At 44.9% G+C, this 27789-nt stretch overlaps 1 protein-coding gene across 1 annotated transcript; it reads left to right on the plus strand.

Moving 5' to 3' along the window:
* Positions 1–2825: 2825 nt before the first annotated feature.
* Positions 2826–27789, plus strand: LOC308295397 (protein bicaudal D homolog 1-like; the record flags this gene model as incomplete). Its single annotated transcript, XM_080738452.1, has 12 exons — positions 2826–3035; positions 12180–12326; positions 16054–16339; positions 17148–17326; positions 21725–21862; positions 22508–22737; positions 23295–23416; positions 23528–23733; positions 24428–24622; positions 25588–25739; positions 27241–27442; positions 27529–27789. Exons 1-12 carry the CDS (start codon positions 2856–2858, stop codon positions 27787–27789), a joined length of 2298 nt encoding a protein of 765 aa, XP_080594578.1. The 5' UTR covers positions 2826–2855.

Genomic DNA, 27789 nt, shown 5'->3' on the forward strand with positions numbered 1-27789 from the left:
AGCTCATGCTAAAGCTAATACATGCTGGTTGCTATTCATCCTGTTTATTATTTCAGCTTCAGGCCGGAGCGGCTGCAGGCCCACGGCTATGACAGCGGGTTATCATGGCAGCTTTGGCTGCAGGTTCCACTAATCATGTCATGTAGGTTGTGTTTCTAGCTTTGTCTACTGCTGTGTGTGGCTGGGAGTCCAGTCGGGAGTTGGTCGGCACCACGGAGGGCATGGCTGCGACGGCCGCAGCTGCTTCCGCTGCTGCCTTGGGCCAACCGGCCCGCCAGCCTTCCTGACTTCCCGGCGGCCCGCGAGCCCACGACGGAGGCGCGTAGGGCACAGGTTCGTCTTCCGGGGGGAGCAGCACACCGACACCGCCGTCATGCCGCGAAAGAGCCAAGGAACGCCAGTTCTAGCGCCAGCTCTCTCTCTCGCCAGCGACGGCTGCCCTGGAAGCACGGTGGAGCCAGACTCTAGCAGGTAAATAGCAGCGCATTTGCTTGTTCGGTTCCGCCAGGGTGCAGTCGCTCTAAGCTGGGGAATTTACGCATATCGGTTGGGCCACGTTTTGGCATGGCTTGACTTTAAAAGTCAAGAGGTGGGTTGTAGCGTTTCTTATGTGTGCGTCAGCGGACTCTGCAGCAGAACTAACTCACTTTTCCGTCCTGTATTTCCATGCCGAAACACCTGGCTGTCCACCCGATGTCTGCCCCAACGACCCTCTGTTCCATGACGCACGCCTGGTTCGCCGCGAGACTGAGGGAGCAGGGCCAGAGTCAAGGCGTCGCGCTATCTCTCTACACGCCGCATTCCCTGGCGCGGAGCAGCTTCGGCGGCGGCGCTCTGGCGCGGAGCACCTTCGGCGGCAGCTCTCCTGGCGCGGAGCACCTTCGGCGGCGGCGGAGCTCCCGGCGCAGAGCACCTTCGGCAGCGGCGCACCCGGCGCGGAGCAGCTTCGGCGGCGGCACTCTTGGCGTTGGAGCAGCGGCGGCGCTCCGGGCGCCCTCGGGCCTCAGCTGGTCGTCAGCAGCAGGCGCCCGCTGCATCGGGTTCAGCAGGCTGGGATCCTCCGTGTGCAGCGGCGGAGGAGCAATCAAGCGGCGTGGGAACGATATAAAGCAGCCCCGTGGTTAATGGACTGATGGGGCCGAGGTACTCAATCAGTCACGCGTCCCGCGGAGGACGCTCAGGTTCAGAAGGTTACACTATGCGGTTCTGTTTCGGCCGTGTGTTTTATGGCTGCCTCTCACATGTATTTTAATATACAAGGCAAGGGGTCTTTAAGGTTATACCAGTATAGTTTGCTGTTCTGTCTCGGCGTATACCTGATATATTTGTGTGTTTTATGTGCTGCCTCTGCTACGCTTCACAGGTCTTTAATTAGCGTTATATTTAGTTTGCTCCTGCCCACTATAGCATCGCTAAAAGTACACTAGAGCTACCTTTCTTATCATTGGTTGGCTTTAGGCAAGCTGCTAATATTTAATACTTTTGGTACTACTGCGTATTTCCTTGCTTGCTCGTTCTAGTATACAATAGCGCTCTAGAGTTCCACACAAATCGGCCTGTTATAGCGCCACCATGAGGCTGATTTAAAAAATGTGGGGCAGAGGTTCTGAATTAGCATCCAGGGAGTGTGTGTGCTCAGTTTGGCAGCGATCGGGCCAACGGCGCCGGAGATTAGCTGGTAACAACCAGGCCACACAAATCGGCCTGTTATAGCGCCACCATGAGGCTGATTTGAAAAATGTGGGGCAGAGGTTCTAGATTGGCATCCAGGGAGTGTGTGTGCTCAGTTTGGCAGCGATCGGGCCAACGGTGACTGAGATTAGCTGCTCACAAACTGCGAGGACGCACGGACGCACGCACGCACGCACGCACGCACGCACGCACGCACGGACGGACGCACGGACGGACGGACGGACGGACGGACGGACGGAGGGGAAAACATACTCTCCCTCAGCCTTCGGCTGGTGGAGACAATTATCTCTGTATAATGACCACTCTATAACGGACCGATGCCTAATCAAAGGCTCAGAACACCTGCTGCACTCAGGCTGCACTGCGTGAGTCTTGTGCTGTATTCAACATGTCAGCCATGTAAACAAACACACAGATTTACTAAGCGTTGCTCTCAAGAATGTTTTTGGAGCGGTGAAAGCGCTCCCAATAGACAGGTATGTCCGTGGGTATGTGGGTGGCTGGGTGGCTGGCTGGCCGTGTCCGTCCGTAGCCTGGCAATACCTTGAGTGGCCACACACAACACACTAGTTAAAGGAGGGGCGCTGTTTTGTGCAGGCCAGGCACACTCACCACTCACTCACAGGCACAGTTTACACTCACTCACTCACTCACTCACATAGGGTACAGCTGCTCAAATTCACCGCTCCACTTCGAACCGAGGTTCGATTTTTGAAAAACATTTGAAGTGAGAAATAGACAATGCAGTAACCAAATATGGTTACTACAGGGGGTCCTCCAAATTCTTGCGCGAGGCGTTGTGAGCTTGTAGATCTGCTATTTTAGGCAAAGAGGTTTGGTGTAGAGGGGTAAAAGAGCAGACTAAGTACAGAGTGAAAGGTCAAGTTTATGAAGTATTATCGGTTCAAGTTGTTAAATATCTGAAAACACAAATTGACATGAATCCAAAATACACTGATGCCAAACGATGAAACTATATGGAATCTATGGAAAGGTTGTGGTGGTCCCTGCTTCATCTCTCTCTCAACTAAGGGGTCCTTGGCCTGAAAATGTTGAAGACCCCTGGTGTAAAGAGTTTTGTGAGCGCCCTATAGTGACCCGCGGTTCTCCCTTCTCCCCTCCCTGTGCAGGCGTTCGGCCAGGCCTACTCCAACCAGCGCAAGATGGCCGAGGACGGGGAGAGCAACGAGGAGACGCTGCTGAGGGAGTCTGCCTCCAAGGAGGCCTTCTACATGGGCCGCCTGCTGGAGCTGCAGTCCGAGGTGAAGCTGAGCCGCTCCGTGGCCTCCAACACGCAGGCGGAGAACGACAGGCTCAACGCCGTCCTGCAGGAGCTCAGAGAGGTACAGTACACAGTCTGGACGCGATCACAACCATCTTTATTGTCACATCACAGGTTTATACGTTTGTTTGTGTGCAAGCTCCACCGCTTTGTTGTTTCCAGAAAGGGAACGAAAACAATCACACCTGTCCACTCAGTCACTCTGTCTCGACACTTTATGTATATAATATATATTTTAACCTAATTGCTCTGTATGGCTGATTCTCCTGTATTGTTGATTCTTCTTTCTTGTTTGTTTTTGTCGCTCGGCTGTACACAACAGTCCTTTTCTTTTTTTCTTACTGTCCTGTAACCTTTAACTGCTGTACCTTCTGGGTAACTGAATTTCCCCCTTGGGATAATAAAGGTATCTATCTATCTTCACATCAGAAAAAACTATTCCAGGAGTAGCACACAGTATGATGATGATGTATGACGGCATACATATCGTAGTCGGTTGGAAACCTTGTATGTCCAAAACCTTCCGTTTTTGTTATTTTAAAAACGATTTAAAATGGTGAAAATGGCAGATCTACAAGCACACAACGCATCACATCGCGAGGCGCTGTGTGCTTGTAGATCTGTTATTTTCACTACTTTTGTGCAACACTTTTGTATGATAAAGCAGGGCTTTAATTTTCAAAAAAACTAAAATTAATTTGAAACTTGGAGATACACTGTTTCTGCCTGACAAGGATTATGTGCTCATCATTATACTGTCCAGGGGGAACACCCACGTTGTACATGCAGAGTATCTGCTGTGTGGTTCAACCACATACAGTACAGTAGTCCATAAAAGTTGCTTTATCCACAGGTAGGTCCATGAGGGTCATCATACCTGTGAAAGTGACCTTGTGTGGACCTTTATTCCACGTCTTTTTTCATTTTCTTGGATTGTATCGATTGTGTTGAGTTCAATGGACCAGGAAGAAATATAATAGTAGTAATCAGGGCTGGACAATATATCAATGTTATCATTGTCATGATACAGGACTAGATATCGTTTGGGATTTTGGATATTGTAATATTGTGATATGATATGCGTAACCGTGAATGTTGTCTTTTCCTGGTTTATAATCACTTAAGCTCTATTTTATGCTCTCAAAAGTGGTCAAAGGTAACGATAATTGTGAGCTTGTAGATCAACTATCTTTGCTATTGACAATTTCTGAAAAATATACTGTAGATGAAAAAAGGGAAAAAAATAAGAACCACTGGTCTTTGCACATACATGCGGCAGTGAGACTGAGAGGTAAAAGCAGATCCATTAATCCAAAGAAAAAACAAACTGCCATGTCATGAGCGTCTATAAATAAACCTGTCATGTGTATATCGTCTCTGTCGGGTGGAAACGTCATACGTCCAAAAGTGTTCTCGAGCTTGTAGATCTGCTACTTTTGATGCTTTCGTGTGATGCTGTAGGTATGATCAAGCAGGGCTTTCATTTATGAAAAAACACAGAAAGTTAGAAATATGGAGATAAGAGTTTTCTGCCCGGACAGTGACGATACGTGAGCTGATGTCCTCCTGACTCCCGGGTGAACTGCGGTTCGGTGTGAGGGTTCGATCCGGGGTCAGACACGGCGGCGGCCACGACCCCATTGTGGAGGACAAATCCAGAGCTAAGCTGGAGAATAAGAGAAATGCCCTGAGCTCGGCACATGTGTGCAGAGAGAGAGAGAGAGAGAGAGAGAGAGAGAGAGAGAGAGAGAGAGAGAGAGAGAGAGAGAGCCTGGCTGCTGCTCTCTCTCATCACAGCACAGCATCACGTTTGGAGGGAGTTTTCAAATCACCACAAAACATGACACTAGTAACGTTGACCTACTGTAGGAGCCGTTCTGACTTTTTGAACCTAGTGTGCCTTTACACTAGTTCGGGCGTGCTATCATAGGTAAACATTTTCAAAACATTTTCTAAATGCTACATTTTTGGGGAAAAGAAACCATTAATAGTTCAAGATATCACTCTCATATGTGTAAACATTGGTACGAGTGTCTTTTATAGATGTTTTTATCTGTGTTTTTTAGATTTTCTTTAATGATTTTATATTGTAGTGCTAAAACCGAACAATTTCGGTTCTTTTTTTCAATCCAATACAATATTTTTTTTTGCTATTTTACTTACCCTGAGCTGCTTGTAGAGACGTGGGTGGTCCTGGCTCGTCCATTGCTTTCCAACGAGCCATTCTACAAGTTCCGACGATTTATTCCATTGAAAATGGTTTAGAATAAAGTTTAGAGCCCCCCCAAAAAAAACTCTATTTTTGCGCGACGTATCCGAGGTACCAAAACCGAACAATTCCGGTTTCTTTAATAAAATGAATTAAATAATCGGAGGCCTTGACGAAGCCTGACTCTAAATTTTCATCCTGGCCGCCGACCGCAAGCTCTTTCCACCGGCCCGTAATCGGGTAACGCCGCCGCATCACGCCGCCTAATCCAATACATTCTCACATCTTTAGAGACCTTTTTCTCTGAACTGTGTTCCTAGGGCAGCGAAATAGCCTCAAATCGGGCTTCTAAAAAAAAGAAAAGCCGATAGTTAACTGTTAGCTCTGAAAACCCAATGCACTTCTGCCTGGGTACCCGGATGTTATAGCGAAGGCTTATGGAGAAATGTCTGGCACTTTAGCGGCCTCTTGTGGCCCCTGGCAGTTAACAAGTTAACTGTTTGTATGTCTACCTTTGGCTTCGGCTGTAATAAAGTTTGATTGATTGATTGAAATAGCCGATGTACAATCTCAGTCACAACACGTCACACCACATATTCTGAACCTTTTAGATCTGCTATTTTTGCTGCACATTGGCCATCGTGTGATGGAGTATAAATGATTGAATATATACTGTAAACTGAGGCTACAGTAATAATGTTGACCTTGGAGCATTGTTGTGTTTTGTGAGATGATAATTAACCACTTTCAGCCTGGAACACCTACAGTATTGTCGTCATGTCATTAGTGAAAATGTATGTATTTGTATTTTTTTCTCACAATTCTTATACATTTTTTCAAAATGTTTGAAAATCTTTCAATAATAGCTGATCGACTATTTCTTCTTTATTTATTTATTGTAGATTACCTATGTTTGCTTGTAGATGGACTAGATTTTTGCTGTGCGTGTGCGACACCCGTCGTATGGCAAAGTATAAAACTGGGCTTATCTGTGATAGGCTGTGAAGTGTAGTCATTCATGTTCACCAGTTTGCAAGGATCTTTCATTGTTACACACATTAATCACCTCCTCATTACAGTAGCTGCATGTCGCCTCTCATTTGCATATTGGCATTTGCATAACTGTTGCATATTAACGAGGAGATGTCTCCTTTAACTGTGGAGGAGGACAGATGCTGCAGCCTCACCAGGGGATTCAAAGCCACCTTTCATAATAAGCGTTTAATAAGCGTTCCCCGGAGAAAAAAGTCTCCGGGGAAATGTACCTTTTTTTGTTTTCCTTTTCTTTTTTCCTTTTTTTAGAAGGTTTACTTTGTTTGAGTGATTCACAAAGTCACCCTTTCAGTCAAATGATGTTAAACTATAAAAGCTAGGCGCCATTTTGTTTCTCTTCTGATGTCAGTATTTCCAACGGATAGCTTCTTGGTACAAGATATTCATAAAATAAAGTATATTTATTTATTCAGTTGCTGCAGTAATCACTTAAGCCCTATATATTTTGTTACACAAAAACTGCAGCTCTACAATCTCAGATCTGTTTTTGTTGCTGTTTTGCCTATAATTATATGCCCTATATAAGTATGCAAAGTTTAAACAGTTTAAAGAAAAACTGTGTTTTTTTACAACAAGGGTTCATATTTTAGATTGTAATTAGAGAAAAGAAAAGACAAGTGTTAAAATGTTTTCATTTACTGCTTTCCTATTGTTTTGGCGATTTTGATTTCAGTGGGTGGGGGCATGCATACAAGTGGCTAAATATATCATTTTAAACACAATAAGCCGGCATTTCTTTATAACTATTCACAGTACTGTAACACACAACTAGCCCCCATAAGTCACATCTGCCCATAAAAGATTGCAGTGCATCTTGGGAATGGGCTTATTGTGTCTAAAATACATTTAGGCACTTGTATGCATGCACACACTGAAATCAAAATTGTTAAACCACTAAAACGATAGAAAGCCGTAAATGAAAACATTTTAACACTCATCTTTTATTTTCTCTAACTACAATCTAAAATATGAACCCTTGTTGTAAAAAAAACACAGTTGCACACTGCAATGTACAGCAACAACAGTGCAGTCCAACCATAGATTACTTGTCTCTCTGGTGTGTTCAGCTCTATTAGAGCCTCATTGATCCGCTTCAGTTCATACACAGCTCTGCCCTAATTCCCCGCCCCCTCATGAATATGTAATGCCCCCCTTGGACCTGTCCTGTCAATCACTACACGTCAGGGCTCGTACAGCCGAGTTTATCTTGGCGCTACGCCGATGTGACGTTCCTGTGAAATGCTACTGGCTGGCTGCTACTGTATGCTGGCTAAACAGTCAGGGAGTCTGGTGCGTGCACCGTTGAAAGTCAACACTGGGAGGACTGGTGAAGATGAGACTGTGTACTCTTTGCATTAACACAAAGACAAATAGATAGAATCCAGGAGCAACCATTTTTATTTCACTGTCACTCGTGCTCTGTGTTGTTCATTTATGTATGTTCATGTATCGCTCCATGAAGTCTGCTCTCACCTCTGGCCAAGTTCATGTCCCTCATACTTGACAACGATGCTAAAATCTGCAGTCCCTGCTGGTGCCAATGTTTAATGACCGTGTGCAATTTCAGATTGACTAGCCAAACCGTTGAAGAGAAAAAATAATGCAGACAAATAGACAGACAGACAGACAAGAGGCTGATTTGTGGCCCCAGGGTTGCCTGGTCTTGTTTGTGTGTTTGCTGCAGTGTTAGGATCCCTGCTTCTATGTGTAAACAACACCTTGCAAATCTAGAAGCTGTTGTCTGCCGCCCGTCAGACAGTCTAAAGATGCTCTGTTTCCTAATCAAGAATCAAGATGGGTTTATTTGTCACTCACTCATACAGGTACAAGCAGTTAAATGTCAGTGGGACATGTTCCACTAGACTGTGCTGCTAACAACCTAAGTCATTTAGACCTGAGGGGCTATTCTAAAAAATGCCTCCTTAAAACTGAGCATTTGGCCAACATTCACTATAAACAATGTATTGCTCTGCCTCCGTTGCAGATAGAAACATGGAAACAATACATTTGCGAGCATAAACCTTTGGCTATTACTGAATATTACTTGAATTGTACTTTGTGTTAAAAGTAATATTCAGTAATAGCCAAAGGTTTAAGCTCTCAAATATATTGTTATTAAACTTTTCTTTCTCCTTCTCCTTCCCTCCCTCCCTCCCTCCCTCTCTCTCCCTCTCTCTCTCTCTCTCTCTCTCTCTCTCTCTCTCTCTCTCTCTCTCTCCCTCTCTCCCTCTCTCTCTCTCTCCCTCTCTCCCCCTCTCTCTCTCTCTCTCTCTCTCTCTCTCTCTCTCTCTCTCTCTCTCTCCCTCTCCCCCTCTCTCTCTCATGGACCATATGTGTTCCCCTGTGTGTTTCCTGCAATAGGAGCGAGATCGACCTACAAGCTACAACCGGGTCGCGACGTGGTCGTTAGTTTTCAGCGACCGGGTCGCTAAATCGAGCGACCGGGTCGCTAAATCGAGCGACCAGGTCGTTAAATCACCGACCGCGCCGCTAAACCGACCGACCCGGTCGCTAAATCTACCGCGGTCGGTGATTTAGCGACACGGTCGGTGATTTAGCGACCCGGTCTGGAGGTTGCGTGGCAGGTTAGCCTAACTGAGGTAAGGTTACTGAGGTTAGGGTTAGGGTTAGGGTTAGGGTTAGGGTTAGTAGCCCGGTGGTCGGTGGAAGCGACCACCGGTCGGTGGATTTACCTACCCAGTCGCTGGATTAACGTCCCGGTCGGTGGTTCTAGCGTCCCGGTCGGTGGTTTTACCGTCCCAGTCGGTCGATTTAGCGACCCAGTCGGTGGTTTTAGTGACCCGGTTGGTACATCTAGTGACCCGGTCGGAAGATTTTGCGCCCCAGACGGTCGATTTAGCGACCCCGTCGCTCGCTTTAGCGGCGCGGTCGGTGATTTAGCGACGCGGTCGGTCGATTTAGCGACCCAGTCGCTGAAAATTACCGACCACGTCGCGACCCGGTTGTAGGTCGCTAAATGATCTCGCCCTCTCTCGTTTCCTGTGCCAGTAGCAGCAGCAGGAGGCTGCAGGCGGCTTGTGTCAGTGTGGCTCAGCACTTATGATGTGAGGATCCCTCCTCCATTATTATCCCTCCTCCAGGCCTCTGAGCAGCCATTCAGCAGCTTCTCTGACCACATGAACCCCAACAACAGCCCCTAAGCTGTGGGGAACTTTAGGACAGAAATTGCCGATTTATAAGCTCACAACTTCAACTTTATTTTCCTTTCAGAACTTCATCTGTGCAGTAGTTAAAAGCCCGAACGCCCGCTCTACCTGACGCCATCACAGCGACGGCTCTTTCAAAAACACATCACAACATGTCGCAACGAGCTTGCAGATCAGCTATTTCTATAATAATAATAATTACTTTATATTGCGTTTGGGGGATGGAGAACACAACAAAAAAAATAATCAACGCAGTTAACTGGGGAATATTAAAGAGGTGGGTTTTGAGAGAGGCTTGAAGGATGGGAGGGTGGGGGGCTTCTTTGATAGTGTTGGGGAGTGCATTCCACAGGGAGAGAGGGGGCAGTAACAGAAAAAGCCCTGTCGCCCCAGTTTGGGCGCTTGGTCTTGGGGACCACCAGGAGGTTGGTGCTGGTCACCAGACCTGAGGGAGCGGGAGGGGACATGAGGTTGGGGGAGCAAGGTTGTTCAGTGCCTTGTAGGCGGTTATTAATAGGCAAGACAAGTTGAAAGTGGTGCCATCCTCGTTAGCTACATGGTTTGTAAATGTAGAGACCAGATGTCTCTCTCTGTCTCTCTGTCTCTCTGTCTCTCTGTCTCTCTCTCTCTCTGTATCATTTCTATACTTCTTGTCAGTCTCTGATTTAGTCATTGACGATACGCAAACTCTTAAATTAACACTCATATCACACTACCATCGCAGCCAGTAGAGATGAGATCATATTAATAAAGGGGGATTCATTTGAGGGTAGTTGAAAGAAGGTGTTCCTGTTAAAGTGCAACGTGTCAGTCACGTTAGTCATTCTCCAGTCACTCTGAGTCACACAGCATTGTTCTTTATTGTGTGCTGAGGCCCACTCTATGTTGGCAGTCTCAACATGGAGTAACATCATCATACTGTAGATCAGGGGTTTTCAAACGTTTTTGACTCAGGGCACCCCTGTAAATATCTTTTTCATCCACGGCACCCCTGAATTGCACTGTTAATTTTTAGAATCTTACATCCTATTGGAGAACTATCCGTTTCCATCAGAACTGACTGAAAATAAAGTTATACTTGACGTTTAACCACTTGAACCTCAGCATGCCTATTCTGGTGGGAAGGTTCGCCAAAAATAGACGATCTACAAGCTCACAACGCTTGTAGATTGGCTATTTTTGGTGAAGAGAGTTGCCGTAGAAGGAAAAACAACTCATCAAGTACAGTGCAAATCAGGTCTGTTTTACTAAGCATAGTGAAGTGATATTGATGTAGTGATATTAATGAATTCCAAATACCTTATTATCAAATTATCTCGCGGCACCCATGGACTGGCATCACGGCACAATAGGGTGCCCCGTCACCCACTTTGAAAACCCCTGCTGTAGGTTGTGTTGCTGTCAGGTGGAATGTCCATTTTCAGGAATTAGGTGAAAAGAACCCGCGTTCCGTCGGATCCGATATAGTTGTCAATTAGTCACACAAGTTCTTCTTAATACTTTTCACTGTATGTATAAAATCCACACAATTTTCCAAAATGGTAGATACAGTATGTAGCCTACAAGCTCACAACAACACTGTTACTGTATGTATGATGAAGTAGGGCATTCACCCCCCGCCGCCCACCACACACACACACACACACACACACACACACACACACACACACACACACACACACACACACACACAGTGGTCACACACACACACAAACGCACACACACATAAAAATAGTTTTCTAGCCAACAGTGATTATATGCTCAGGTTTCTGTGGCTGTCTCATTGCAGCAGATCAGAAATAAATAAATAAAAGCTGTAGCTGGGAGTTGGACAGTAGTGCTGACTCCTGGCTTTTTTTAACTGAGGTGAGACACTTTGTTCCAGGGAAGATGTGCACTTCCATCCTCCCTGTAACGGCCATGGTTTCAACGTCCTGTAACAGCCCTGGTTTGGGCATGGTTATTATAGGAGAATTAGTGAATTGTCAACAATAATAGTCAAAGTATTTTTAACACATTGTGAAAATAGCGGATCTACAAGCTCGAGCTTGTAGATCTGATATTTCCATGGAACACTGTCGTACAACAAAGTATAAAATACACCATGGAGGGAAGTGTGTGTGTGTGTGTGTGTGTGTGTGTGTGTGTGTGCATGCGTGTGTGCGTGCGTGCGTGCGTGTGTGTGTGAGATTTGCATTAATGACTATGTTGCCTTTGTTTTTTTTGCGACCGAAATTGTGAAGTGGTCAAATTAGCAATATCATATGTTCAGAGGCATCTTTCATAAAATCTTAACAGTCTGGGATATTTCATATAAAAGCAAGGGTTAAAAGCCTCAGTCTGTGAGTTCTTCATCTGTAGAACATCCATCCATCCATCCATCCATCCATCTTCAACAGCTGATCCGGAATCAGGTCGCAGGGGTAACAGTTCCAACTGAGATTTCCAGTGTTCCCTCTCCTGAGCAACCCTATCCACTTCCTCTGGGAGGGGGGGGGGGTTTGTCCATGGGGGTGTTTTTGAGACTGTATGTAGAAGGGCAGGGACAATACTAGAGATACTGTTCCTACGAAACCGCGTGGGCTCGCTCGTACTATATTCTGCAGCGTGCTAACTGTCATGTGAAGCTCAACCAAAACTCCAGCTAACACCACTCCCACATTTTACATAATGTGTTCATTGCTAGTGTGGTGCGGGGGCTCCTTTCACACCGTCATTTTCAGTCGTGAGATTTGAATTTTGCTTTAATGTTGTTGTGTTGTCCATGTGCTTTCAGAGCAACGAGATGCTGGAGCTGCAGAGGATGAGAGAGGAGATCAGAGAGCTGAAGTTCCGAGAGGCCCGTCTGCTGCAGGACTACACTGAGCTGGAGGAGGAGAACATCACGCTGCAGGAGCTGGTGTCCACGCTCAAACAGAACCAGGTCTGTCTGCACCGCCCACAGCACCTCTATTCCAGTGGCATAGTGAAAATAGGCGATCTATTAGGAGTAGATTGGCTATTTTCTGCAAAGATAATTTGCTGTACAGCGGGGGAAAGGAGGGAGCCTTAATAAAGGGCAGTCCACACCATCTAGTCGCAACTCCCTGCAACAACAACATCTAGGCTAATTTTCCTACTTATATTGATCCCAAATGACTGTCCATGGGGTCTATTAGGCAGGAATGTCCCTGTTGTCAAGTTTCCCCAGCAGAACCCAGCAATCCTCATAGCATAGAGTGGAGCCCTTAAGCCTATAGCTTTTACACTATTTGTTGCGAACTATTTTCTTTTTTCATTTTTTTCATTTTTTTTTATGAATGTGTAACTAGTTGCCATTACAAAAACATCCATGCCTTGGTTGTCCCACACGAGCCACCACATTCTCATAAATCATGTTCTGGTGTGAGCATTCGGCACAACTGCCAATCAAAGAGACTGTACTAGTCAATCACGGTGCGTCTTTTCTGGGACAAAACACATAACAGCAGAGTGTGGTGGCTCGTGTGGGAAAACGATGGCATGGGAGCATGTGTAATGACAACTTATAACAGATTGATTAAAAAAACACTTTCGACTGCAACAAATAGTATAAAAGCCATAGGCTTAAGAGCTACACTCTATGCTATGAGGGCTGCTGGGTTCTGCTGGGTAAACTGGACGACAGGGGCATTTCTGCCATGGACAGTCATTTGAGATCAATAATATACGAAGGAAAGCCTAGAAGCTATTTAGTCTGGAGTTGTTGTTTAAGCCCAGTCCACACCAATGCAACTACTTGCAACTGCCATTGGGGATAATGGTTGCAAGTATAGTTGCATGCAACGGTTTTGTTGCAAAGAGTTGTGACTAGTGGCAATCGGTGCAGTCTGGCCTTAAACTTAAATTACCACACAGGATGGTACAGTGTAGATTGGGTCCCAGGGATAAAACAATGGTATGAAATGGGAGTCTAACACATATCAAACTCGGAATCTTTGAAAGATGAGAATTACTGGTCTACGGTAACACAGTTGGACGTGTACGGGGGATGGGAAGCCGGGCAGGGAGGGTGATATTTGGTCACTGCACGACAGCACACACACTCCTACAGGCTGTTATGTAATAACTGTGATGGGCCTAACCATGATGCACACGTTTTCATTGCTCATTGCCTCCATGACGCACACATTCTCAGTGCATCAGGCAGCAGTGGTGGAAAAAGTACCAGGAGAATAGGTGAATTGTCAAAAATAATAGTCAAAGTATTTTTAAAAACATTGTGATCTGCTATTCTCATGAAAAGTATAAAATACACCATGGAGGGAAGTTTGCGTTTTTTGAGATATTTTTGTATTTCAGAGCATGTACTAGTGATGCGTTTTGCATCATATGATGCAAAACGCATCACTGATGATGCAAAATGCATCTCTAGTCATGCTGAAATACTAAAAATAAAAACACAGATTGAACACAAAAAATAACTGAGGATTGTGTTGATCGTGTCCCAAACAACAATAACATAAGATCTGGTTGTCCCAGAGGTGAAGTGGCCCTTTAATTTAATGGGACCCCAACTTTCAGCAGCTGTCACGGATTCTCCTAGGGAAACTTTTACAAACACACCTTTACAAACACATTGGTGAAGAAATGTTTTGGTAAGGAATTTATTCCAGGACTTTTTAAGATATCCCCTGACTATTAGGCGTCTTACTAGTTACTTTACAGCACTGTCAGACAGTGCTACCGTGTCTGTAACACAAAGATTATCATTGCTTCAGGCAGGGCTGTGATGACACACACATTGTCATTGCTTCTTTGAAGGACTACTGTGTACTGTCCATTTCATTGAGTTATCCTGCCATAACACTCCAGGTTCAAAGTCATTGTGAGTGTTATTGCTTTCAGCTCAACCCCTCCTTGTATCCTCCAATTGTGACACACACTGCTGTGTCACAAAAAACAATGTCATCACTCTCTAATACACTTATTCCTGTACGGATTCACGGTGTTGTCAGCCCTCATACATTTATTCCTGTATTCAGTGTGAGTCATGCCTATAAAAGGCTGAAATTACATTTTGTCACCACTCCCATAGTGGACACATATACACGGGAAATGGAAGGAAAAGGTGCTAGGAAAAGAAAGATGATGGTTTACTGCTCCTTGGGGGAGGGGCATTACCTTTACTGCTTCACACAGCAGATGGCTGCTTTACTATTTTTACAGTTTGGTAGGAGAACGAGAACAAGAACAATCTCGCGATTATACATGTTGAGTTGTACTTGAAATTAATGAATGACAAAGAAATGAGAGCATCTTGTGATTTACTGTACATTTTTTAATACTGTGGCTAATATGCTGCCTGTTTAATGTGCTTAAGGTGCTTAATACGTTGGTTCTCTGGAACTCTTTTTTACAATGAATAACAAACCTGAACATTTGATTTACATTGTTTGAATAGCTTCTTGTAAAATATGTACTTTAATACAACTACGTGTTACGGCAAGACGAAAAACATCTTATTTGTAGGCTACCTTATTATCCATTATAAACTTTTGTAAGAGATCATGCTGGCTAGAACAGTGGTTCTCAACATAGGTCAGGACCCCCAGGGGGGTCACCACATGATTTCTGGGGGGTCCCCAGGTGACGATTTAAAGAAGTTTAAGAACTTGTAATTCCCCTCCAAAAAAGAAATAGACCATTACTGCATCAAAAGTAATCAACAAACTATACTATAAAAACTGGTCAAACATTGGCTAAATTGTCAAATAATATAAGAAAATAGTATAATATAAATAGATAAATAGTATAATAATATATTGAAAATAGACAATCTACAAGCTCACAACGCCTACAAGCTCACACCGCCTTGCAGCGCGAGGTGTTGGGAGCTCGTAGATTTGCTATTTTTTAAATGTTGATCTGTGGAACCGAGTCAAACTAAATGTGATGCCTCAACTCAAACAAGTCCAAGTGCTTGTCAGGGTACAGTATATGACAAGGACTATGATATGATTATCTTGGGGGGTCACGGCCTGAAAATACTTGATACTTATGGTACCCACCACTGTATTTTATATAACAAGGTTGGATGGTCCTCATTGACTGAAAGACGAGAGCTGCATCTGCATCTGTATTTATATAAAGCCATACTTTGAGATTGCCCTAAATATATTTCAGCATTTTTGGAACGGGCCCCCACTGGACCCTACCACACCCGATCGAGTGGTTTCCCTACTTTTAAAGTACCCACGGTCAACTCAGACTTTGGTAGAACTGCTTTCAGCTTCTGTGGCCCGACCATATGGAATGATTTGAAGGCAACATTGAAGCGGACCACTCTGATACCCTTAAATCATTTTAGATCTCTGGTGACCAAACCAAACCTATGTAATTGTTTCTAAATTGGTCTTAGTTTCTATTATAACTTTGATATGCCACATATGCCTTTTACTATTTACTATATCTAAATTTCTAAATGTAATGTGTTTCTGTTTTTTTTCTTTTATCAACAGTGATGTTGTTCTAATGTACTACTCGACGACACTGTAAATGAGTCTAACGACTCTGTTGTAATTTCCAGAATAAATAAATATTGAATGAATGAATGAATGAATGAATGAAAAGGTTGAGAACCAGTGGGCTTGAACTAAACAAAACATTATAAACCGCTCCTCTCCTCTCAGGTGGAGTATGAAGGCTTGAAGCATGAGATCAAGGTCCTGGAGGAGGAGACGGTTCTCCTAACCAGCCAGCTGGAGGACGCGCTGCGTCTGAAGGACATCTCGAAGGGCCAGCTGGAGGAGGCTCTGGACGCGCTGAAGAACGAGCGCGAGCAGAAGAACAACCTGAGGAAGGAGCTGGCTCACCACCTCAGCCTGAGCGACAGCGTCTACGGAGCCGGAGCCCACCTGGCGCTCACCGTCACCGGAGTGGAGGGACTCAAGTTCCCCGACGACGCCAGCAACCAAGGTTAGTGTCGTTTTAGCATTTATTTTGTTGTCTTTTTGTATGTAGATATATTTTTTTTACTTCTTGGTTTCTGTTTCCCCCTAGGCCTAGGAGAGTTATTACTGGGGGGCCGCCAAATCTTTGTGTGATAGGAACATTTTTTTTTGTTTTAGTTTCTGCATTCCTATTCTGAGGGGAACATTAGGTGCAAATAGCCGATCTACAGAGAAAAAAAAGAGCAGACCAAGTACAGGGTCAAATGTCAGATTTGAAGGTTTAAGTGGGCAAATGTCTGAAAATATGAATCCAACATATTAACAGAAAATATAGGGTGTAAATTTAACAAAAACATGTATGAATTTACACAACACTGATGATAGTGCTATCAAACAAGTCTATGAAATTATCTATGGAAAGGTTTAATCTGCACACTTCTTATACAATATGTTGGAGGGGTAATGGGGTGCCCTGCTTCAACTCTCTCACCTAAGGGGTCCTTGGCCTGAAAAAACTTTGAAGACCCCTGGTTTATTTTTTGAAAAAGCATAGTTTTAGTTTGGTTACTATTAGTGTTGATGATGTTAAGGTTTGTTCCCACCACAAGATAAAATATTTGTTGGAGCCGCGCCGATTACATACTGTACAAAGTCAATGCAAAGACAGGACTCGGCGTGTCTCTTTGAACGGGCCGATTTGTCACCTCTGTAACTTCGCTCCAGATGGAAAATCCCAACTGAGGCGACGTTCGCCTCAAAAAGAAGCGATGGAAAGATATTGTATTGTATCTTGCAGCGGGTTTTTAATTATAATAACCCCGCCTCCAACATAGGAACCAATGGCGCCGTTGCCAACGGCAACGAGGACTGCAACCGCTGCAAGGGCCACCTCCACGGAGGCGCCGGATTGGCCAGGCAGGGGAGCAAGGGGGAGGGGCTTCATCCCGTGTCGGACCTGTTCAGCGAGCTCAACCTGTCCGAAGTGAAGAAGGTCAAACAGCAGCTCCTACAGGTGGGTAGGTGACACTGCAACGTTCTGAACACATGCAGTGAGCTGCTTCCAGTGGTGGAAGAAGTACTTTGTTGTTGACACGATGCATAAGCAAGGGATAATCAATGGGAAGCGGGACATTATTGAGAAATAAACCCCACACAGGGTGTTTAGACCGCGAAGTGAAGCCACTTATTACAAGATATTACCATATTAAATACATTTATAAATGGACTCAACAACAAAACAAGATCCACACTTTATGCCAGGTGCGTCCAGTGCAATGCAGTTGGCTCGGAAGGAAGCGGTGATCAAATAGAATCAATATTCTGCTACTGCATTGTCTATTTCTCCAGCCGATATCCCCGTTGTCATCCCTTATGGGTCTGTTGTTATCACCGTTCTCATCCCTTAGTATGGGTCTGTTGTTATCACCGTTGTCATCACTTAGTATGGGTCTGTTATCACCGTTGTCATCCCTTAGTATGGGTCTGTTGTTATCACCGCTGTCATCACTTAGTATGGGTCTGTTATCACCGTTGTCATCACTTAGCTAAGGCTCAGTAGTCTGTCTACTGGCTACCAGGAGGCTGGTAGACCCGTTATCACCCATGGTCTTGTCATTGCAATGCGCATGCATGCGCCAACACGCGTTCAGAGGAATAATTCATTAGTCGTTCCCTCAGGGGGAATCGAACCCGGGCCTTTGGATTCCCTGCTAACCATCACTGGAACTCGGCGGTTCCAGCGATTATTATTGTGTTTTGTTTACATGGCTGCGATGTTGGACACTCCAGAAATCAATCAACGAAGATTGACATGAGCCAGGTGCTCTAGAGTCTTTGATTAGACAACGGTCTGTTATTGAGTTCAGCGGTCATTATTCAAAAATAACAGACAGGTGAATTCAGTGACGATTGACTGATCAGAGCAAGCATGTGTAACTAATAACCAAGTATAACTCAGGATTCTAATTTGACTACTGGCCTCATTCAGAGACAATCAATACTGGTTAAAGTCTCATTAGAGAAAGCAGTGTTCTGTACTCTGCATTACGTGTGTGTGCGTGCGTGCATTTGCATGTAATTATGGCCTGTTTCCTGGCTGGTGAAAACAGGCCTGTGTGCAGTGTGGTGCAGCTAGCAGGCAGGAAATAACCGGGCGATGACTGATTTAAATGACAAGGTGATGGCATTTAGTGGGTGGCAAGACAATGCGATGAAATGTTATGGGTCTCCATCAACCAGTTTTTATGCTAAATAAATAACTATTGACATTTTGCTAATAAGGTTTTGCGCTTGAGGGAGGTGGATTTTACCAGCTTTATTGAAAATGAATTGCGCAAACAGGAGATGAAACACTGAATAAGCTCTGATGTAGTGAGCATTTAACTCAAATGATTCTCAAAATTATAATGATTGTGTTATACGTAGTATTATGAATAGTATGTTTTAATACCTTCCCACGTTTCCAAACCCATGCACATGTTTCCGAATGTACCGGTACATAGCGGTAGGCCTACCAAAGGCCTATGTGCAAAAGAATACATTCTGATGATAAAATGAATGACCGCCAAGGTAACACTTACTATGCATTCCATGTCTATAATGCATTATAAACATACTTATGGCAATATAATCTGATCATGACCCTGTGTAATCATTGAAGAACTCATAAATACTCTTTATAACCATAACCATAACACATTATGAAGCATTTTATAATGACTTATAAGTATCAAGTATCGTAATACTACATAATTTCATAATTCATAATCGCTACAGTACCAATGACAAGATGTTCATGGACACATTCTAGTCTACCGTTTAAGATAAGATCTTGATAATATCACCATCTTTCTGAGCAGCGATTATGTGCAGAAGACAATGTTGAGTATAGTTCCGCAGCTTTGTGTGTGTGTGTGTGTGTGTGTGTGTGTGTGTGTGTGTGTGTGTGTGTGTGTGTGTGTGTGTGTGTGTGTGTGTGTGTGTGCGCGCGCGCGCACCATAGGGAGCCCTGTCACTGTGATAAGCATCCAATAATGCTTGAGGTGAACACACTACCGTAAATGTACAGTATGTACTTTCTATGTATTCCTTCACATTCAACAAATGTCAGAGGCAGAGAGATACGGTGAGGCATGCAGCAAAACAAATAAAACCACTCACGTACAGTAGTACAATACACAGTCAGCTATAGGAAGTAATTAATGTGCTTTTTGTCACCGGAAAGTATTAGTGCTGCGTCTTTCTCTGTAAACACAATCACACACTAATCACATTAACACAGTCCCATTACTGTGGCAAAGAGCTCTGCATCAGCAACACCAAGCCTCTAACCGCTGGTTAAATGGTGTGACCGTCAGACAAGAAGCTTCAAACCACAATCCACAAATGTTTTTAAACAAATTATAGACTATTAGGGTTAATTTGGGGGTTAGCATTTAGGAATGGGCGTCCCTGTGCAACATTTGCTATTTTGGGAAACCTGCCTTATCCCTAAAACACCTGCGCAAGCTGTTACATTATGCATATGTGTGGTTTGGTCGTTACAATAATAGCGTTTAGGGACAGTGCAAGCAGGTAGAGGGTAAGGCTAACAGGTAAGGCAGTGACAAGATTAGGGCCCATAGACTGTAAACTGACCAAACTATCCCTCGAAACCAGAGAACAAAGGAAGACCACTTCAGAGCTTTCATGTTCAATGAATGAATTTAAAACATGCAGAGGCGTTCTGCCAAGGTCTCTAGATGTAAAGGCCCAGGTGAGTGTCCCCATTAACAAACAACAACAGCAGCACAGGAATAGAGACTTTCAGTAGTCGACTGCCTTAGTGTAGCTCAGGCTCAGCCCTTAAAGATAAGCTTTAAAGTTTAAACTGTACTGTCTGGCTGTAATGGGTTGGTTAGATTTACGATGGGGTGAAGAAAGTTCCAATTAGCTCTATCTACAGAACGCCTCTGCATGTTTTAAATTCATTCATTGAACATGAAAGCTCTGAAGTGGTCTTCCTTTTTTCTCTGGTTTCGAGGGATAGTTTGGTCAGTTTACAGTCTATGGGCCCTAATCTTGTCACTGCCTTACCTGTTAGCCTTACCCTCTACCTGCTTGCACTGTCCCTAAACGCTATTATTGTAACGACCAAACCACACATATGCATAATGTAACAGCTTGCGCAGGTGTTTTAGGGATAAGGCAGGTTTCCCAAAATAGCAAATGTTGCACAGGGACGCCCATTCCTAAATGCTAACCCCCAAATTGCGGATTTAGCCAACTTGAGCGAAAATAGAGACCTCTATCTTCACAGTCAGAGTAAAGTAAATATAACACAAACAGTCAATCAATGAGTCATTGTCTATCTGTGTGAGTTTGGATTATATTTATTTATATTATCTATTTATCTCCATCCTCCTCCCCTCTGTAATATCAATATGAAACCTGTCCTCTCTCCTTCTCTTTGTTCCTCTTCTTTATCTCTCCATCATCTGCCTCCCCTCTCACTCTCTCCACTCTCTCCGTCTCTCTTTGTCTCTCTCTCCGTGTCTATGTGTGTGTGTGTGTGTGTGTGTGTGTGTGTGTGTGTGTGTGTGTGTGTGTGTGTGTGTGTGTGTGTGTGTGTGTGTGTGTGTGTGTCTCTCTCACTTTCTCTCTCTCTCTCTCTACACAAGACCCCTGGCGGGTATTTGGTGCCAGGGGGCTATTTTCCCCCGGGCTGCTATTTGGAAATATACATACTGTACATACCGGTATAGATTAGCTTATATAGATTCAGGTTTTCTACGCTGCATATATTTTGTCCATCCACTCGGCTGTGTTCCAGAAGTGAATGGATCCAGTGTCATCATCTCAGCAGCTCTGCATGGGGACACATGGGGTGCAGACAGCATGACTGATCACAAAGCTATCCAACAGTACTTACCTTCAATTATACACTTAGTATACAGTACACTGCAACAGCATGCTGTGGACAGTATTCACTTCATACCACACCCAGAATAACACCCCTGTATATGACAGATCATGTAATCGGTCGGGTGGTTCTTCAAATATGCTGGTGACACACGCAGGAGCGTGCGAGCGCACACACACACACACACACACGCGCAGATATCGCAAATTTATAGGATTATAATATATATATATATATATATATATATATATATATATATATATATATATATATATATATATATATATATATATATATATTCTTTGAATACCCCAAGTATATACCCGATCGAGTCCCGATCCCGACTACCTTGCTCACTCCCCATCTCTCTCCCCATTTCCTTTCAGTCTACTGTCCTATCAATAAAGGCATAAAAGCCACGATGAGTGTTTTTCATCACGATAACCGATAATATCGCTTATCGTCCCATCCCTAAAATGAACTTGGTTATTTTCCATCCCTGACCTCCAGGTGGAGCGAGAGAAGGCGGCGCTGCTGATGACGCTGCAGGAGTCCCAGGCGCAGCTGCAGCACACGCAGGGCGCGCTGAGCGAGCAGCACGACCGCTTCCACCGCGCCCAGGACAGAGTCCACATGCTGGACCAGCAGGTCGGTACGCCTCAGAGAGGAGCACTTCAAACATTTTAAACACGTCCTCCTAGAATTGGTCTTCGCTCATTTTTGTATTGGTTTGAACTGTCTGGGTTCCTTGAGGGGCTTCCCCTGAAGGAACCCAAAATGGAACTGAGGTACAAATGGAAGGTTATGTCAATGTCAAAACTGCATCCATTGCATCCACGTGGTCCGACTTTGTTGAAATATTGATGCTGTTTCATGGGCGAACTAGAAGCAGTGCTCTTCTGAGCACAGGTCTCCACCAGGTCAGGAAGGTTCTGGCCTCCTGGTGGCGTTATAATAGGCCAATGTGAAAATGCCATGGTGCCAGGTCTTCTTTGGCCTTTCACGTCCGCTTCACGGACGCTGCATGCATGATTTTGTTCAATTCTTATTTTTTTTTGCAAAAGTTGACCTGATGATGGCGCTATAACAGGCCAATGTGAAAAGGGTGGCATTTGTTCCTTGACCTAATGGAATGTGCGTGCAAAGTGCAAGCTGCGTTCATGATTTGAGGCATTTTGTTCAAAACGGACCAATCCTACCAATCTTAGCCAATCAGGATGGAATAATCAATAATTAAAAGCATAAAATAATGGTTTAAGTGGGTTAAGACTCATTTCTCGGCCCCACCTCCAGGTGATCCGCTTGGAGCGCAGCGTCCACGAGGCCCGGGACAGGGTGACGTCTCTGGAGGCGGAGCTTCGCGGCGCCACGGGCCTGGCCACAGAGAGCCAGAGCATGCTGAACTCCGCCCAGGACGAGCTGGTCACCTTCAGCGAGGAGCTGGCACAGCTCTACCACCATGTGTGTCTGTGCAACAACGAGACGCCCAACCGTGTCATGCTGGACTACTACCGCCAGAGCAGGTGCGTCATCTGCATCATTCTGTATACGTGTCTCCCTACCGGCCAATCACAGCGCAGATCATACACTGACGGCCAATCACAGTGCATCTTGCGTCTCTTCAGGAAGTAGCTTGCTTCAACAGCTTTGTTTACGCTGGTCTAGAAGTCTAGCCTGTAACTCCCCAACGCCTGTCCGCAGAGGGACACGAGAGACCTATACGGATGCGTGGGGAGGCGGGCGAGGCGGACGCGGTGGTCTGAAGGCCCGGTCCGCGGCGAAAAAAAGCAGACGCGACCGCGGTTTGCTATACCGCTACTGACCACTAGTTGAGCAACTTAGACAGTATAGCTTTAACACATTTACTGCAAGGTATTAATTAATTAATTAATTAATTAATTAGTTAGTTAGTTAATTTAATCCACCTCTGCCAGGTTTTTCCAGTGTTTTACCTCATTAGCCTTTTTTTGTGAAAATAAATGATTATGCGTTCCTTGATTTTTTCATTTTCTATAAACTGTTGCACCCTATGATGTATAGCTAATTGTCATTATGAATTATATTGTGCTAATGAACACAGGACGACCCGCAGCGGCAGCCTGAAGGGTTCTGATGACCCCAGAGCGCTGCTGGCCGCCGTCTCCTCCAACTGCTGCTCGGAATCCCCCCCTCGCAGCCCCTCAGACTCGCCCTCCAAACAAGGTTTGTATAGTTGTTTTTTTCTGCACTTAGTTTTAAATTGGATTTGTTTTCGTTTTTTTTCTTTTGCAAATGCTTAGTTTTTTTTTTCGTTTTTTTTATTCAAAAAAATAGCCAATGACAGCGATGCGACGGTGCCCTCATCAGCTGCAGGGGACAGGGAGTCCCCGGCCTGCCACGGCAGCCCCACGCGGGGCAACCCCACGGGCTCCCCCGCCATCACCGTGTCCCCCTGCCCGCCATCCCCTGTGCTCTCCGAGGCGGGCGGAGACCTGCGCAGAGAGCCCATGAACATCCTCAACGCCATCATCAGAGACCAGGTCAGCTGTAGTGGGAGAACTTAGAAGTAGTCGTAGACTTTTTGTTTTACTTCAAAATGCCCTTAAACAGGAAGTACCCTAATACAGTATGAGTAGGCCTACCGTACCTATAAGCAGTATTAATGTGTTCCATTTTTATCAGACCACAGAATAATGTTATAAACCACCCAGCCAAATTAGAATGATTAAAACTAAAAATGTTACGTACATTATATAATAATCAGTTTCAAAGTGTGTGTGTGTGTGTGTGTGTGTGTGTGTGTGTGTGTGTGTGTGTGTGTGTGTGTGTGTGTGTGTGTGTGTGTGTGTGTGTGGAGGAGGGGTTTAGCGATTGTATTAAATTCCATTCTATTGTAATACATATTTTTCATTTTCCAAAATAATTATATAAAAAGAAAAAACATGGCCAGTTCACCTAGTAGGAGGGCTGTATGAGTCCCCAGAACCAAGCACAGGTGTTTTCAATGAAATCCTTCGTGGTTAAAATGGAGTTTGAAATTGGGTTTGTATATAGGGTTTGTATAGGAAGGGGGGCATGTCTGACAAAATGAATATCAAAATATCTAAATACTGAATCAAGCAACTTAAAAAGTGTCCCGGGTGTCCCTAAAAGCCTGATTAGAGGATAAAATGACCAAGGTACAGTACGTGAGCGAATGCACTCATCAAACTGTACTCTCCTCCTTGGCTGCAGGTGAAGCACCTCCAGCGGGCAGTGGATCGCTCGCTGCAGCTCTCCAGGCAGAGGGCTGCGGCCAGGGAGCTGGCGCCCATGCTGGACAAGGACAAGGAGTCCTGCATGGAGGAGACCCTCAAGCTCAAGTCCCTGCTCAGCGCCAAGAGAGAGCAGATCGCCACGCTCAGGCTGGTGCTCAAAGCCAACAAACAGGTGAGAAGGAGCAGAGTCACTATCAGCTTTGTTTGTCGATGTCACAAATTTTACAGGTGTAAAGAAAGCGTGGTGAAATTATGTTTTATGTGTGCAAGCTTCATCATTTGTATTTTATGTAATTGTTAAAGAGATGGCGTTGTTTTGGCATTGCTATTTAATCCACATGATGCTGCAGATCACATTCAACCCAGATTCCACTCAAAAAATGGGTCAAATTCATTCTCCTGCTATACCGTTAAAATGTGAAACGCCCTACCGAAGGCCTTAAAGGAGTGTAAAGTGAATTTCCCCCTTGGGATAATAAAGGTATCTATCTATCTATCTATCTACTGCTGCGTTTTTCGTTGCGAAATGCGTTTTTCAGGGCAAGGAGAGAGAGAGAGCAGCAGTGTGCAACCACCTTTAATCCCTATCTTCCTTTAAAACCACTTTGAAAAGCCACTTACAGGCGGCTGCTACTCGAAACTGGTAACGGTAAACTTAGCCTAGCCTTACCTGCCCCTGACCCTTCTATTGGATAGTACTGTGTTCTATCTGTCTGTCATTCAATGTCATATGAGCTATAAAAAAAAGGATCTCAATGTAAATAAGCCATGTGCTTAATTCCTATGCAAACTTCTAATAAATACTTCAATCAATCAATCAATCAATCAAACAAACAAACAGTAAATCGTCTCTGTCGGGTGGAAACCAAAACTATTACTTTTCAGGATTAAAAAAAAAAAGAAAATACTTTTTGATACTTTTCTATGACGGTTATATGTCTCCATTCCGACATGTCTCCATTCCGACACTAACCCTATCCCTTACCCTATCCCTTACCCTAACCCTATCCTAACCTCTATGGAAGTGTTGTCGGAATGGAGACATGTCGGAATGGAGAGAGCCCCCCTTCTATGACGCTGTAGAAAAGTATCTACCCGACAACGACTAAATGCTCAGTCCACTTTTCATTGTCCCAGACAGCGGAGGTGGCTCTGGCCAACCTGAAGAGCAAGTATGAGTACGAGAAGTGCATGGTGACAGACACCATGATGAAGCTGAGGAACGAGCTGAAGGCCCAAAAAGAGGACGCCGCCACCTTCTCCTCGCTGCGCGCCATGTTCGCCACCAGGTGAGAGAGAGGCATTCTGGGAAAAACGTGAACCTGCTTTATTCCATTAAGACAGGGAACACATCTGTGTCACATAACCACTTCAACCATTATTTTTTATACTTTGGCTATTAAAAGATAGCAGGTATACAAGCTCATAGCGCGGCACCGAGTGCTGCGCTGCGAGCTTGTAGATCTGCTATTTTTGAAAAATCTTGATATCTTTTTGCAACATTTTTTGAATATATATTATATTCTTTAAAGTCAACATTTGTAACTCAAATGTTTGCTTCTTAGGGGTCCCTGATACACAATATTTCGAGATGGGGGTCCGCGGACATACATATAACTCTTGGGGTCCTTGACATTACTGGGTCACTGATATAGAAACATTTTTCTTTTGTATTTTTCAGGTCTTTAGTGGCCCGCTGTGGATTAGTGGGTAGAGAGGCAGGTCTGGAAATCGAAAGGATTACCAGTTTGACCCCTGGCTCACTCAGTAGGCTTTTACCCTCTCCACGAGCAAGGCACGTAACCCCTAATAGCTCCATATAGCCTGTGCACTCATCAGAGCATTGGAGCATTTGAGCCCCAGAAAATACCCTGTATTAAAGCCAAATCATTAGCTTTGTACAGCAAGAGAAAAGGATTGTTTCTCACCCTTCTCTCTCTCTCTCAGGGGTCATTTGGGCCATCAGGTGATTGTAGTTGCCACCCCCTAGTGTTCACTTAATTTAACCTCACATTCAGTTATTTTATGCATATAGGCTATTGTCTCCAATCTGGTTTCATCGTAATCGATGCCCTACTGTGACACGTGTTATAATTTACACAAGCGTTTTATTGTTTAATGCTGCCATTCATTTATTAACCACTTTCAACGTGGCATCCCAATTTTGGGAATATCATTATAGGCGAACATCTTCAAACTGTTTCTCTTTTCGCCCCCCCCCCAAAAAAAAATTGCGAAAATAGTGGAACTACAGGCTCTCAAAAAAAAGCCTACTTTGAGAGCTTGTAGATCAGCAACCATTTTGCCATATCTTTATTTTCTAGATAGTCAGTGTGCCATGTCAACATACATTTCTATGACACCCCATCAAAAATTCTGACATATTTCGATTGTCAGGACATTGTTAAAACGATCAGTAGACTCAATAACCCACCTATCTCCACGACTCCCTCCCCAGTCAGAGTTCAGAGATTTAATGAAAGTAGAATTATGTGCAGGATGTAATTTGTAAATTATTCTGTAAATTATGTAACTTCCTTTCATTGACCACATTTAAAAAAGTATTTGATTAAAAAAAAAAAAATCCTCTCTCCCACACTTCTGCCATTTTGCCAATCATCACCCTCCCCTGTGCCAATGTTGGCACCCGTGCCAAAGCTTGCCTACCCCTACTGTAGATCCACTATTTTCGCTCTTTTAGAAATAGGGCTTAAGTTGTAACAGATTCTTTGCCACCCTATTTTTCCTTCCAAAATCACACCTCTGCTCTCTCTCCCTCTCCCCGCGCAGGTGTGACGAGTACGTCATCCAGCTGGACGAGATGCAGCGGCAGCTGGCGGCGGCCGAGGACGAGAAGAAGGCGCTGAACTCGCTGGTGCGCATGGCCATCCAGCAGAAGCTGGCGCTGACGCAGCGCCTGGAGGACCTGGATTTCGACCAAGAGCAGGCGCACCGTCTGCTGCGCCGCCGAGCCCCACCGGGGGGCACCACGGTGGGGTGTCCCTTGCCATGGCCGCCGCGGCCCGGCCCTTCAACAGCTCCTCCCTCCTGACGCTCGGTAGCCCTCCCTCCGTAGAGCTAGCGGTGCCGTACGACAGCCCCCTTCCCTCCAACAACCTCCACCACCACAGCTCCACATCCTCCCTGCCCTCCCTGGGCCACTCCTCCTCCCCCTACCCCTCCCAGTGGCCCGTGGGCGCCAACGCGCTCATCCTAGACTCCCAGTCGCTGAGCTCGGAGTTCCGCCGGCTCATCGGCTCCAGACACGACTCGGGTCAGTTCTCCCCATCGGCGTACTCTAGCTCCGCCCCCGTGTCGCCTTTCCGCCGGGGAAGGTGA

This window comes from Nannobrachium achirus (assembly GCF_963921795.1).
Source record: "Nannobrachium achirus genome assembly, chromosome: 12".
Lineage (NCBI taxonomy): Eukaryota > Metazoa > Chordata > Actinopteri > Myctophiformes > Myctophidae > Nannobrachium > Nannobrachium achirus.